At 38.2% G+C, this 16503-nt stretch overlaps 1 protein-coding gene across 1 annotated transcript in view; it reads right to left on the reverse strand.

Moving 5' to 3' along the window:
• The window catches only part of LOC150080280 (uncharacterized), a 328384-nt gene that overhangs the window by 110312 nt on the left and 201569 nt on the right, over window positions 1–16503 (reverse strand). The window contains exon 7 of the mRNA XM_090380675.1: window positions 11191–11408. Coding sequence (XP_090236801.1) covers window positions 11191–11408 — 218 coding nt within the window. The remainder of the gene's footprint in view (window positions 1–11190; window positions 11409–16503) is intronic.

The raw sequence follows: 16503 nt of genomic DNA on the forward strand, positions 1-16503 counted from the left end.
TAAAACTCAGTTCTGTCTTATATCTCACAAATAGGATTCTTATGCTCCTATGCTAGCATATCTTTGATGGCATTCTGATTTCTAGCCAAAGCAGTCCGAACACGTGCTGCAACAAAAAGTAAACTTCCTTTCACTGTCCAACTTCAAATTCACAGAACCAACTTTTTTTCTTCCTTATTTATTCATTAAACTTCATTTTTCTGGAACAACCTTCCTTCATATGTATTTCCTAAAAATTACAATCCACAGAAGTTCAAGTATAATGTCAACAAATATATTCTTTCATTTTCTCAACCTTCAACTCATGCATTGTACTAAGTACTATAGGTTCTAATTGAGGACAGATCCAGGTTTTGTGGGGCTTGAATCTTATACAATTTTTGGGGGCCCTCTTTAAAAAAGCATACAAAATTATGAATATAAAATTAGGTGCAAAAGTGAATGTGAATATTTAATTAGAATGAGAAAAGAAATCACAACAAATTACAAATTTAAAAAAGCTGACAAACCACAAAATCCAGAAAAATAACACTTTTTTTTTTTTTCATTTGTAGGTGGTAGATCAACCGGTGAAATACCACCACTTTGCTTATTGGAGGCTTGAAGTGGTGAAACCCATGTTTAGTCTCTAGAGCAAAGTTTCCGGCATCCCCCCCCCCCATACTTATCCTTCAACCCATGCACGGTACTAAGTACTATAGGTTTTGATACCTTTCGTGTTCGGGATTTTCATTAAAAAAAAAAAAATTAATTGCCTGACACACCTCTATATACTTTTTTTCCTACATTTTTTGGCTGCATACTCTTTGATTGCCTCTTCATATGACAATAAAAATATCATTTTCTATAGACAGACCAGAAAGGTAATTCAGTATTTCCTCTAGCATGGTTGATCGAAATTTGTCTTTTTATTATTGATAGTTTAGAAAAGTTTCATTACCTTCACAACTCGTTCTTCACAAGCAAATTTTCAGGACTATTGTCAAACTTGGGGAAACTCTATATATGAAGATATTGGGGAAACTCTATATATGAAGATATTGGGGAAACTCATATAGGAAGTTTCTTTCCTATATGAGCTGTAAGATATCAGGGCATTTCAAGCTTTCTTGTGCAGTGACTAATCTTAAATACTCTTTGAATTAATGACGGTCATTAACTAGTTTGTTGTTGATGTCCTCGTTGTAGTGGTGTATTATGAGTTTTATGTTATCTTCATCAATATCAGCATTTTGTGTCAAATAAGCAAGAAATTTAAATCTTTTTCCAATGAGTTCATATGATTCACTCCACTTCATTAATTGGATTACCAAACAATCCAAGAGCCTATTCATTACATCTATTTGAAATTTATATCTTCCTCTTAATGAATTATTGCTTTTGGTATGATCTGAAATTTTTTTTGTTACAATTCACTTCTTGATGTCAGAATAATTTCTATTGATTTTATCGCTCATCTTTATAATTTTTGTTTCATATTATATTAATTTTTTAATCTGAATTTTCTTTTAGTTCATTAATAAATAAATTTAAACATGATTACAAAAGAAGGCACACTCTTCATATAACTAAATCAGGAGTCTGTGATTTCTCACTTGTTTATTGAAATGTTCCAAACTGTCTTTTCAAACTGCAGTTAAAATGGCATATTCAAGCTTTGTCAACTTTTTGCATCTCGTCTGTGTTTGGGTTCTCTTCCAAGTCTTTGAAAATATATTTTAGGGTCCTTAAAATGTAGTTATACCCAAGTTTCAAGGCTCAAGCCTTGTCTAAGTATAATGAGATAGGCAGACCATTTCATTTCACTTAAAGTCTTTAAAGAAAAATCCAAGTTGGAATGTGTGCTTAAAATACTCCATCTATGAGATGAACCCAAAAACATAACTGTTGCAAAATACCAAAGTAGTCAACAACTTCAGGTACTGGGGAGGCAGTTTTTTCTCCAACAAGATTAAAAGAATGAGCTGCCCGTGGCACATATTCTGCATACTTATTAAGGTTGTCCTCACCTTTCATAACAGCTGCATTGTCATACAACTGAACGAGAATGTTGTTCAACAGCACGTTAGAATCATACAGAACTTGTTTCACTTTGTTGAATAAAGTCAGGTAGAAGTGTGATGGAGGGGAAGTCGGAGTGGAAAGAGACAGCAGTCTTAACCACTTGTGGCTAAATTTTCTTACTTTTGCAAATTTTATAAAAACATATCATGTGAACACATTGTTAGGGCCCCACCCAGGGCCTTGGAAGGGACACATGCAAGTGTGCACCCTGAAGATTAAGCTTTATTAGCTTTGTGGTAAACCTGGTTCTAATACCTCTCATGTTTGCGATTTTCATAATAAAAAAAAAAAAAAAAAAAAAAGTGTGTGTGTGTGTGGGGGGGGCATTCTATTATCATTCTGTCAGTGGTGCATTATCCTATAGGCAAAAAAGACATCTGTCTTTTTTGCCTATAGGATAATAGGGCCCCGATCAGAGGGAGGTTCCAAAATCACTGTTTCAAAAACTAATTGCTGTGTTTTACTAATATTTTTAAGTGATTTTTATTGGAAACTGAACTTTCTACCTGCCAAGTTCAATGAACTTTACTTGAAGATTAATTTGAAAATTGTTTTTTTTTTAAAAATGGTTTTATCAATTTTTATGAAAATTTATATTTAGTTCTTCCTTAAATAGTTGAGTTAATTGAAAAAATAAAGACTGCCCTGTATGTAACCAGCACTGCTGGTGCCCTTATGCTTAAGGCAGTACAGTAATAGGGAGAAGGCAGCCACGATCTTATCGACCAGTGAGTGTCCAAGCAGAACTGAGGTGCAGTGGAATAATTCGGCAGTTTTCAATTTTAACGAGTGTAAGAAACCTAAATGAATGAGTGCAAGAACGGCATTCAACACACTTTCTTCCAAGACGACCTTGTTCTTTGCATTTCTGGTATTTCACAGCGGGTCTTGGAAAACAGAGGAAGAGAAATATTAGATGATCTACAGGAATGGGCTTCAACAAATAAAAAAAATTTCAGAAACCAAAACAAAAATTATGATATTTAACCACAGATTGGATTATCACTGGCCTCTTACAATTAAAATCAATAACATCTGACTTCTGTATGTACCTCAGATAAAATATTTAGGCCTGATAATAGAAGACAGATTCTCATTTATCCCTCATGTTAAGAGTCTAGCTGACAAAGCTAAAACATTCACCGCAAATGCTATCCTTGCCCTCTACTATAAAACTATTTTCTGCCGATTGTGTCATGTGCCGCAGGAATTTGGTTCACAAGAGTAACCCATGTAAAGGTGAAAGCGAAACTTCTTTACCTTCAGAGTATTATGATACTTGTTACTTATCATTGCTACAGAACTATATCCACTAATGCTCTCCAGGTAATTTCTGGCTTAATCCCATTGGATCTGTGCACAGCATATAAAGGGATGTTATACAATTTAAAGAAAGGTCTTTCAACCAGGATATTGAATGTAGAGAGTGATTCTTCTGTCCCTATCGAACAGGGAAAACTTAAACTTTGGACTGAGTTTTTGGAGGTTTGGAAACACAGATGGGCAACTAGTGAAACTAGTCAAACCACTTGACAATTTATTGGAGATGCTCTCTTGGCAGTCAATAAAAAACAGATGCTTTGGTTTTATCCCTACATGAAAACTTATTCACCCTGACAGGCCACGGATCGTTAAAAGACAAATTATTTAAGTTAGGTTTCGAGAATAATCCTGAGTGCTTCTGTGGCGAATGAGAGGATGAGAAACGTGTTGTTATATTGTACTGTATATGAAGAATTTAGAAGTGAACTCTATAGTGTTGCTCCTAACACCTGTGAGGACAATGTAAATTTCTTAATTCAGGATGAGATTTGTTTTAGGGCTTTGCAAAGATTCTCAGACTTGGCCTTAAGGAAAAGACTTGCTCTACTGAGAACTATTTCCAATTAAAAAACTCTGTTTGGATACTGTATTGACATGCATCTGAGTGAGATTCAATGTAATTGTACACTGTTTACTGACTGTTATATTTAACAGTTTCTTGATGTATAGTTTTAGCATATTGTTAGGTACAGTTTTATTAATAATTAATTTTTAAGTGAACTTTTGTGGTGAGAGCAAAAGCAAAGAGAGGGCTTCTTGTGACAGTAGCCATTCCTTCTAGGCCCTTCCCTTTTTTCTGAATTATATTTTGTTGGGCTGTCAACGGTGTCAGAATATTTTTCTGGTCCTTCCAAATGAGAATCTGTTTTTAAAACATATACAGGTCGACCATCACTAATCCAGCCACCGGTAATCTGGTTCCGCCACTAATTCGGACATAATTTCTGCAAACGTAATTTCAAATTTCCCAGGTCGGTGGACGGACCTGCTGTTACTGTTTTGGTGGCATTGGTTGCAGCATCAGCTGTTAGTGCGAACTTGTAAACATTGGAAATCCATTCCCACTTGTTTTTCTGCATTTATTATTATTATAACCTGCTCACATTTAGCCCCAGCCATGGTTCCAATGCATAAAGGAAGTGCCTCTCGTGGTGTAAAGCGCAAACACTGTACGTTGTCAATAACAGATAAAGTTGAACTTCTGAAAACACTCGACAGTGGTGTGTCCTGTGAGAAGTTTAAACTCTGCTTAATTGTAAATTCCAGCAATTTCTCTCAGGTCCTCTTATTTTAGTAATTTTCTTTTAGCCATTCCTTTTAGATTTTTTTTTTTTTTTTTTTTTTACAACACACTTGTACAAACTGGCAGAAAAACACAACACAATATGATGGATAATACAGCGTGCTAACGAACTTGTTTTCACAAAATCTCTAACAATACTGACAAACTTATTGCGATGTTTGAGAGTTTATTTTATCGCAATTAGTTTTATTTCAGCGCGTGCAATAAACTAATCACAAACAACCTTCATATGTATGCCATAATAGCGTCACACGTATGTGGCCGGCATGGCTTCTCTAGAAATAGAGTAATTTGCTTGATGTTTGCAGAGCAATCGGGTATGGGACATGATACTGCCAAGGGGGATGTCTTTGTGTGTGCGCGATGCAAGGAGTGTATCGATATCAGGCAACAACTCGGCGTTCTTGTGGGCCTATATGAGAGCTGGAGGGACAGGGTGGAAGCCCTCGAAGAAACTAAATTGAGGGGCCCATCAAGCTCTCAGCTGCCCACATCAACGCCAGAGTTGCATTTGGGCATCGCGTGACACAGAGACAACCCCCAAGGCTGAATGCGCTGGTCCCGAAGGAACTAGTAGTTGTTGGTGACTCTATTGTCAGGGAAACGGGGAACATGCTTTGTAAAAAAGATAGGTGGAACAGGACCAGGGTATGTCTGCCAGGGGCAAAGGTTGATGACGTTGTAGAGCGAATATCATCTTTTAAGGGCACAAAAGGTGATATAGTTGTACACGTTGGCACTAATAATATTAAGAGTAGGAGACCGGCAGAATTACTTAACAAGTACAGGTCACTGTTGAACAAAAGCCGAGAATTAGGGTTGAATTTGAAAGTGTCTGCAATTCTGCCCAGACACGATAGGAGGGAGTATATGATTAGAGCCTTGTCGATCAATTCGACGCTGGAAAGATTGTGCAAGGCTCAAGGGGTAGAATTTTTTTCAGCCTGGACTGTACTTGTTAACAGGAGAGATTGCTTCTACAGGGATGGGATACACTTAAATAGAAAGGGTGCAAGAATATTTGCTGATGCTATCGAGGCAGTGTTAGGTGGGTCGGAAAACTGCTAGCTTGGGGGGAGACAAAGACCAATAGATTGACAGTAGCCACTGGCAGAGGTGAAAGAGATTCTTGCACTGCTTCTATTAGAATGAGCAGAAGCCTGAAAAACAAGATGCATGGTATTTCAGAGACTGCTGGGAGCCATTGCGGTACAAGTAAACATATGGGTTGTGTTAGGGTAGCTAAGAATAGAAACAGGTGCAGGTATACTTGCGTGTACACCAATGCTAGGAGTTTAGTAAATAAATTTGATGAATTTGAGGTATTGCTCAAAACATCAAAGGCAGATATTGTTGGGATATCAGAGACGTGGTGTCACACAGATATAAGGGATGCAGAACTGCAATTTGGGGAGTACAACGTCTACATAAAGGATAGACAGGATAGGAAGGGGGGAGGGGTTATGCTATTAGTTAAGAAACACATAAAAACCAAGGAAGTGAAGCCAGTCGACATCGTTGGACAGTGCAGTGTTCAGTCAGTTTGGTGTGACATAAGCATTGGGAGATCAAAATTGAGAGTAGGAGTGTGCTATAGGCCTAATGACTCTGATGAGTATAATAAGGATCTGTACAGGGAAATAGAGTGGGCCAGTAAATCAGAGAGTCTTACAATGGGAGATTTTAATTTCCCAGATATTGACTGGAATTTGGGGGCTGGTTACTCACACACTAGCAGGGCTTTTGTGGATTTATTGGATGATTGTTTTCTACATCAGCATGTTCGGGAGGCAACTAGAGGGAGTAATACTCTTGATTTGATTATCAGCAGTGATTCTTCATGCATTAAGAATCTGCAGATAAATGAATCACTAGGTGGCAGTGATCACAGTGTGCTGAAGTGGGATTTACTGAAAGAGGTAACTACCATTAGGGGTAAAGGGAAGGGTTATTGCTTCCGTAAAGGCGACTACGATGGACTGAGACAGTATTTAAATTCTATACAGTGGGACCAACTGACGATGTTACCAACAGCAAATTCAAAATGGGAAGCATTCAAAGAACTTATCTTGGAAGCTACTAGGCTTTACATACCAACTAAGAAATATTGTTCAAGGTTTAGGCCAAAATGGATGTCAGATGAACTAATGAGGCATATGGCAGAGAAGAAAAATGCATGGGATACTTACAAATTAACACATGACACAGAAGCCTATGATATATACAAGTTGATATGAAACCAAGTTACAAAGGAGGTTAGGCAGGCGAAGGCAGATTACGAGAAATCCTTGGCAAGGGATGCAAAGAAAAACAGCAAAGAGTTCTTTACTTATGAAAACTCTAGAAGGAAGGGGATGAATCAGATTGGTCCACTTGATATTGATGGGTCAACTGTAGATGATCCTGCTCAGGTAGCTAACAAACTAAATGAATATTTTGCATTGACATTCACACATGAGGAGTTATTCAGCAAGGGGAATGCCAGAGGTGTATTCAACTCTAGCAGTAAGCTACAGAATCTTGAAATAACTGGGAGTAAAGTGGAGGAGAAACTGTTGAAGATAAACACAAGAAAGGCACCCGGGGTGGATGGGATCTATCCAGTTATATTAAAGGAGGCAGCAAGGGAAGTAAGCGGGCCCTTGGCCATGGTTATGAGAGCTTCCTTGGACTCAGGGGAGGTACCCATAGACTGGAAATGTGCAAATGTGACCCCAATTCACAAAGGAGGATCAAAGGCTGACACAAGTAATTATAGACCTGTGAGCTTAACTTCTGTTCCAGGAAAATTAATGGAGGCACTGGTTAAAGAAGCACTGCAGGATCATTTAGACAAGACTTCAGTTATAGCTCAGACACAGCATGGTTTTGTTAAGGGGAAGTCTTGCCTGACCAACTTGATTGGATACTATGATGCAGTCACAAAAGAACTGGATGCAGGGAATAACTTTGATATTATATACTTGGATCTTAGAAAGGCTTTTGATACTGTTGCACATGGAAGACTGCTACACAAATTGGAGCAGTGTGACATTGGAGGCAAATTGCTGCTATGGATAAAGGAGACAGAGAGTGGTAATCAATGGACACTGCTCATCGTGGACTAATGTTATTAGTGGAGTCCCTCAGGGCTCAGTGTTGGGTTCATTATTGTTTTCTGTATTTATAAATGATATTGATGATGGTATATCAAGCTTAATGTCCAAGTTTGCAGACGATACAAAGGTTGGCAGGGTTGTCAAGGACACTACTGACACTATGCTGCTGCAACAGGATCTGGAAAGGTTGAGCAGATGGGCTGAGAGGTGGCAAATGAAGTTTAACATTGACAAATGTAAAGTACTACACATGGGAAACAGCAACCCCAGAGCAACATATCAACTCTGTGGTACTACACTGACAGTGGTAGAGAATGAAAGGGACTTGGGGGTGGTTGTGCAGGCAGATATGAAGTTTTCTGAGCAGTGCAGACGGGCTGCAAGAGTAGCTCATGGAGTATTGTCAATGATATACAGGAATTTTTCCAGCAGGGATAAGGAGGTGATTATTCCATTGTATAAGGCAATGGTCAGGCCACACCTAGAGTACTGTATACAGGTCTGGAGGCCTCATTTCAAGAAGGATGTAGAGCTGCTGGAACGAGTACAGAGAAGGGCAACAAGATTAGTGAATGGAACAAAGGGGTGCTCTTACGAAGAAAGGCTTAAGTTTTGCAAATTACAGTGTCTGGAGACTAGGCACCAGCGAGGTGATCTGATAGAGGTGTATAAAGCCTTGAATGGTTTAAGCATGCTCAATGCTGATGGGATTCTTTCTCTAGCTCAGAAAAATCACCTGAGAGGGCATAAATTCAAATTGAGGAAAGACAGATGTAGGATAGACGTGCGGAAATTTGCCTTTAGCCAGCGGGTGGTTGGTTGGTTGGTGGAACAGACTTCCATCCCTTGTGGTGGAGGTTGATAGCCTAAATAAGTTTAAGGCTCAGCTGTACAGGTATTTTGAACCAACAGAGGGGTGAAGTGGAAGTGGGTTTTTTTTTTTTTTTTTTTGGCTGATGCTGCATAAGCTTGCTTTCTTACATCAAATGCCTCTACTAATGCTAATGCTAATGTCCTTTCTGTACACATTGTACTCTCAAAATTCATAATTTCTCATAGGAATTTTGCTAGTAGGGAGGCGCCTCCGTAGCCAGGTGGGCAGGAGCAGCAGTGCGTAGCACGTGCTCCTTGATTAGACCAGGGTTCGAGCCCGTGCCCACCAAATACAGAGGATGTGGAAAGGTCAGGGAATGACCACCGCACATCCCCAGAGCAATATGGCCTTAGTTGCTAATAAAGGTCCTAAAAACCAAATAACAAGACAACATAACAAGGCTAGTAGGGAAAAGGAGATGATTATCCCTTTGTATAAGGCAATGGTCAGGCTACACTTTGAGTACTGCGTACAGGTCTGGAGGCCTCATTTTAGGAAGGATGCGAGTTAGTTGAGCGAGTACAGAGAAGGGCAACAAGATTGGTGGTGGTGGGGGGGGGGGAAACGAAGGGGTTCTCTTACCAAGACAGGCAAAGTTCTGCAAATTGCAGCATCTGGAGAGTAGGCATCTGAGAGGTGATCTGATTAAGGTGTATAAGGCCTTGAATGGGTTGAGCAGGCTCATTTCTGATGGGATTCTTCCTCTTGCTCAGATTATGAACCTGAGGGGGGATAAATTCAAATTGCGGAAAGACAGTTGTAGAATAGATGTGTGGAATTTTGCCTTTAGCCAGCGGGTAGTTGATTGCTGGAACAAACCTCCATCTGTCATTGTGGAAGTTGATAGCTTAAATAAATTCAAGGAGGAACTGGACAAACTTTTAGAGGGAATGGATGTGTGAAATTATAATTTCTTTTTGGCTGATGCTACATAAGCTCATATGCTTGCTTTCTTGCATCACATGTCCTCTACTACTACTAATATGTCTCTGATCTCTGGTGCTTACAGAGTTTGTAGTGTCACAATGAATAATAAATGTTTTGTAGGAGAACCCCCCCCCAATGTGTATATTGTCAAGGTGCCGCTTGACAATATACACAATGTCCAAGTAACATTCCTATCATTTCATTATCACCATTCTTATCTTTCTTGGTGATTCCCTTCTACTTCTCTCTCTCTCTCTGGGTAAATTCAGAAATTTTTTTTTTTTTTGCCTGGTGCAGCATAAGCCTCAGGCTTCCTTGTACCATATGGCTAATAATAATAATAATAATAATAATAATATACTTAATTCTTCATATTTAACATTTGTGAACTTGCAAGTTTCCATGTTTCTTTCAAATTCACAGAGGAACTACTGGAATTGGCCCATATTTATTTCCATTGTGGAGCAACACACCTTTGAGACTGCACTTTGATGGGTCTATAAAAAGTCTCCATTGTGTAGGATTGTAACTAATTCCAAAATATTTCATTCAGTCTTTAATATTAATGCAAAAAACCATAGAATAGTCCTCAGAAAAGTAGGGGAATAGTTTGTCCCATTTTCTAGAATATTTTTTTAAATTAAGTCCAGAGTGAGTTCTGCAGATTCCTTTGGTAAATTTAAATTTCTTGCCAGATCACTGAGTTCATGTTGTGAAACTAGCTGGGGACTGGACTCAATGTCTCCAGGCACATAGATTTCAGTTTCACCTTCAGAAGCTTCTCTTTTGGCACTCACTGCTGCTACATTCTCATGGTATGGAATCAGCAGGTTATCTCCATGTGGGACTGGTCTAATGGCAGATGCAATATTAGGATGCACAATGTATTTCTTACTTATTGCACTGTATCCCTCTACACTAACTAAGCAAAAGTAACAGTCATCATAGTGGTTTGCAGTTGCCCGGCAAATCATAGAAATTGAATTTCACAATCTCAATGCTTCAACACAGATTCGTAAAAGTTTATGTGGAGCTGATTGTTTATCTTGGTTGCTGTGTTTCACTCCAAAATAAGCACAATACATATTTTTTACAAATTTTGTAATATCTTGTCTTTGCTTGAGGACTACATAACTTACACAAATATAACAAAATGAATTTGGATTGTTCAAACACTTGTGTGAAGATATTTTACTCACTTTTCAGCACAAGTTTGACACAATAACCACAAAAATAAACTGGGTTTACACTGATAAACACTGCTGCATGGAGCTCTCAAGGTCAAGACACAAATGGTTGAAAGCCAACATGTGAAGATTGAGCTTACAAATTCCCAGCAGTTACTCCTAACTTAATACATACAATAATACAACTCATGAAATCAACTTACGTGATTTTAGAAAAAAAATCACGTAAGTTTATTTTAGCACATGATAGAAAAAAAATGAATAACATTTCTGAAATCAGCATAAACAGCTGTTAAGTTTATAAACATTGAAAACCAAGCACAGTGGTGATATTAGTGTGATATACAATTTAAAATTTCTATAGTTTTATCCCAAAGAACTGATATACATGGATAAAATGGAACAAAAACTCACCTGTTTTAGATCTTCATTTGTTGATTCCAACTGAGCAACTAAGGCATTCATAAATGACTTCATGGAACAGAGTAATGATTTATTTGCATTACTTCCAAAAGTCAAATTTGTTAAAGCCATTGCTGCATAACGGCGGATAGTACAACTATATCTGTCACTGGTATTACCACAGACTTTGTAGTCAGCTTGAACCAATTCAGCAATTGCTTGAATACCACCTATAAAATATAATGTCCATTTTTAGTTTTTGATATATTTTTTTTAACATAGTTTGAAAATGAACAATTTTAATAATGAATTTCATTCTGTTATAAAGATGCTTTGCTGTAATTTCAAAATTTTAACTTAAAGATTGTTTTAAGATTTATACTTGTTGAATTCGATGACAGAAATGAATCATCTATGATTTGCACTGTAAATAAACAAATTATTTACCAAATAGATAAAGCCAGTTTGAATTTGACAAATGTGTTCAAGCTTCTTGACACTTCTTCTACCATATGGTTAAATTACAAATAGCTCCAAAAAGTTATCCTCAAAAAATAAAATAAAACCACAAAAAATTATTTGTTGTTTGTTATTTGGTTTTTAGGAGCATTAGCAACTAAGGCCATATTGCTCCGGGGATATGTGGTAGTCATTCCCTGACCTTTCCGCATCCTCCGTATTTGGTGGTCACAGGCTCGAACCCCAGTCTAATCAAGAAGCGAGTGCTATGCACTGCTGCTCCTGCCCACCTGGCTACGGAGGAGCCACAAACAAAAAATTGTGATCTCAATTCTAATCCTCAGTGAAGTTGTGAAAAGCCAAACAGAAAACTACTACTTTATATAACTGAGCCACAACTATTAATTAACTTCTTCTTCTTTATCTTCGCCTTCTTCCCATGTTTATATGGGGTCAATTACCACTTGGCTTTTAAAATTGATAATGTACATGTTGTTGTAGTAAGGTTTTAGGAGCATCAGCAACTAAGGCCATATTGCTCCATGTATATTGTCCATAAATTGTGTGTGTTCTGTGGTTGATTTTCTTTTATATGGAAGAAAAATCTGAGTTTCCAGGAGAAAAAACAAGCTAACCTCGCCTGAGACCGATTAACTCACAACATGTTATGAATAAAGGCCCATAAAAATTCTTCTCACCATACACAGGATTCAAACCCAGGTCTTTTCCACCTGGAGTGGGGAGGATGGTTATTCTACCAACATGCTACCCATGAGGGCATAATGTACATGTATGGCATAACTATCCTGTTCAGATTGCTACCAAACTAAATAAATATTTTGCATCTATATTCATGCATGAAAAAGTTTTTAAGGATGGAAACACCTGAAGTACACTAAATGATGAGTGAGAACTGAATGCTTTTGCTATAACTCAGAAGAAAGTGGAATGCAATTGTTAAAAAAAACCACAGTCGACTTCTGCCAGCATGTGTTGTATTGATAGGAATGTTTGAATTCTGCCGTTACTGTTTTCGTATTGACATAGCAGATACTGGAAGTTTATATGTAGCTTGTAGCAGTTTAATCAGTATCAGAAAAGGATTATAAACTATAATTTATAGCACTACTTATGTGTTTTAATAATTTAACTTTATCACATAGTCCGTAACGTACGACATTAATATTCGTAGAGCTTTTAGTATAAGTGATTTGCCATATATAGAGTATTGCAAATAGCTTGCATGAGAGTTCTATTCATGTAGGTTGCCAGTAGACAGTTAAATTTATTATCTATCATAACTACTTAGAATTTACAAATGCAACGCTATAGCGCGATACATATAACTTAAACTTGATAGGAGATACGAAGTGTAGTGTTTTGATTGCAAATGAAATAGATTCAAAATAATATCTCAAACCAGAGCAGCAAAGCAAAAGGCTCAAGGTAGTGGGAGTGCTGTGGCTCAGGGGGAGAACAGAGGGAGGTGGTTGTCCTTTGAATCACGGCCTTTTGAAATGTACTGTTAGTCTGATGTTTGAGGAGCTATCAGGAAAGGAATATGATGTTGCCAAGGGAGATGTCTTTGTGTGTGCTCAATGTGAGGATGTTAGGCACCAACTCGGCAATGTTATGGGCCTTTATCAGATCAAGAAGATTGAGGTGGATGCCATCAAAGGATATCAACTGGAGGGCCCATCAAGTTCTCAGCTGCACACATCAATGTCAGAGCTTGTACTTGATCATCAGGCAATACAGTGGCAATCCCCACGGCAGAATGCACTGGTACAACATGAACTGGTTGTTGTCGGTGACTATTGTCAGGGAAACAGGAAATATATTGTGCAAAGGATAGGTGAAAGAGGACTAGTGTATGTCTGCCAGGGACTAATGTTGAAGAGCACATATCTTTTATTATTATTATTATTATTATTAGCCATAGAGTGCAAGGAAGCCTGAGGCTTATGCTGCACCAGCCAAAAAAAAAAAAAAAATTTTGAATTACCCCGAGAGAGAGAGAGAGAGAGAGAGAAGGGAATCACCAAGAAAAAGAAGAATGATGATATCCAGCTCAGGACCCTGGGTGTGCCAAGCCCATACTGACTAGATGTGAGCCCCTGAGAAGACCTGAGACCTGAGCCCCTTTTAACGGCACAAAAGGTGATTCTGTTGTACATGTTGGCAGATCCCTTCTCTTAATGACATTAAGAGAAGGGATCTACAGACTTACTAAAGAAGTACAGGTCAATATGGAAAAAAAGTTGCGAGTTAGGGTTAAATTTGAAGGAATCTGCAATTCTGCCCAGACACAATAGGAGGGGGTACATTATGATAGACTTGTCAATCAATTCAGGCCTGCACAGATTGTGCAAGGCTCGTGGGGTAGAATTCTTCACAGCATGGTCTCTGCTTGTTAACAGGAGAGACTGCTTCTGCGGGAATAGGATACACTTAAATAGAAAGGGTGTAAGAACATTTTCTGAAGTTATCAAGGCAGTGTTACATGGGTTGGAAAACTAACAGTTTGGGGGGGGGATACATGGACTAATAGATTAACAATAGCTGTAGGCAGAGGTGAATGTGTTTTTGAACTGTTTCTATTGGAATGAGCAGGCAGCGAGGAAAGAAAGTGGCTGGGGATTTCAAGAACTGCTGGGAGCCATCATCGAATAAGTAAATACATGGGCTGTGTTCAGGTAACAAGGACAAAGAACAGGTGCATGTATACTTGCATGTACACTAATGCTAGGAGTTTAGTAAATAAATTCAATGAATTTGAAGTGATGGTCAAGCCATCAAAGGCAGATGGTGTTGGAATATCAGAGGCGTGGTGTCGGGCAGATATAAGAAATGCAGGATTTGAATTTGGGGCAAATTATGAGAAATATTTGGCAAAGGATGCGAAGAAAAACAGAACAGACTTCTTTACTTATGTAAACTCTAAAAGGAAGGGTAAGGGTCAGATTGGTTCACTTGATATTGATGGTTCGACTGTTGATGATCCTACTCAGGTAGCTAACAAACTGAATGAATATTTTGGATCTATATTCACACAAGTGGAATTCTGTAGAGAAGTTAAAGCCAGAAATTTTTTTTTGTCACACTTTAATAGGGAGCAAAATGACATTGTAATAACTGTGAAGAAAGCAGAGGGAAAATTGTTGGAGCTAAACATAAGAAAGGAACCTGGGGTGGATGGGTTCTATCCAGTTATATTAATGGAGCAGAGGAAGTAAGTAAACACATAGCAATAATTACAAGAGCATCCTTGGACTCGGACTCAGGGGAGATCCCCCACTGACTGAAGAAGTGCAAATGTATCCGTAATTCACAAAGGGTGATCAAAGGATGACACGAGTAATTACGAACCTGGTAGTTTTAACTTTTGTTCTGGGGAAAGTAATGTAGTCACTGATTAAAGAAGCAATGCAGGATCATAGTGACAAGACTGCAGTAATAATTCAGTCAGAGCATGGGGTTTGTTAAGGGAGTCTTGTCTGACAAACCTGATTGGATACTATGATGTGGTTATAAAGGAACTGGATGCAAAAAATAATTTTGATATCATATACTCGGATTTCAGGAAAGCAATTGATACTGTGGCACATTAGCATTAGTTGAGGCATACCACGAAAGAAAGCAAGATAATCCAGTATTGTCCAATAATAAAAAAAAAAAAAACCCTTCCCATTTTACCTATAAAGTTACTCCAAATGTTTGTCTAGTTCAGCCTTAAAATTATTTAAGCTTTCAACTTCCTCAACAACAGATGGAAGTCTGTTCCAGCGATCAACTACCTACTGGCTATAGCAAACTTCCGCACATCTATTCTACAACTGTCTTTCCTCAACTTGAATCTATGTCCTCCAGATTCGTAATTTGAGCAGAAGAAGAATCCCATCAGCATTATGCCTGCTCAAACCATTCAAGGCCTTAATATATATGTCAATCAGATCATTTTGCAGGTGCCTAGTCTCCAGATGCTGCAACTTGCTGAACTTAAGCCTTTCTCAGTAAGAACATCACTCTGTTCCTCTCGCGTATATTGTTTCCTTTTTTTGCACTCGTTCCAGCACTACACTTTTCCTAAAATGAGGCCTCCAGACTTGTATACAGTACTAAAGGTGTGGCCTGACCATGGCGCAATCAATGCCTTGTCTCTGCTAGCAAAATTCCTATATATCATTGACAAGACTCCATGATCTACTCTATCAGCCCGTCTCCACTACTCAAAAAATTTCATATCTGACTGCACAAGTCAGATAAGAAGCACCTGGGGGGTATTTTGACTGCATAAGTCAAAATAGCCCCCAGGTCTTTTTCATTCTTCACTTCCCTGTTGTATTGCCACACAGTTGGTACATTTCTCTTGGGTTACTGCTACCCATGCATTTGTCAAAGTTAAACTTCAGTTGCCACTTCTCAGCCCATTTGCCTAACTTTTCTAGATTCTGTTGCAGTAGCTTACTGTTTTTACTGTCATTAACAACACTGCCAACCTTTGTATCTTCTGCAAATTTGGACATTAGGCCTGATATACTTTCATTGATAAATACACAAAATAACAATAGCTCCAGGCACAAAACTCTGGCGGACTCCACTAATAACATTAGTCTACGAAGAACAGTGTCCATTTATTACCACTCTGTCTCCTACTCAACCCTCCCTTCATCCATTGTAGAAACTTGTCCTTGATATCATACGGCTCCAATCTGTAAAACAGTCTTCCAGATGCAAAAGTATCAAAATCTTTCCTAAAATCCAAGTATATGAAATCAGAATTGTTTTTTGCATCCAGTTCCCTTGTAATCACAATGTAAAAAAAAAAAAAAGGTAAACTGCAGCTATTATCAACCCACTGCAGGA

This window comes from Mastigoproctus giganteus, chromosome 9, assembly GCF_048544385.1.
Source record: "Mastigoproctus giganteus isolate SK-2022 chromosome 9, ASM4854438v1, whole genome shotgun sequence".
NCBI lineage: Eukaryota > Metazoa > Arthropoda > Arachnida > Uropygi > Thelyphonidae > Mastigoproctus > Mastigoproctus giganteus.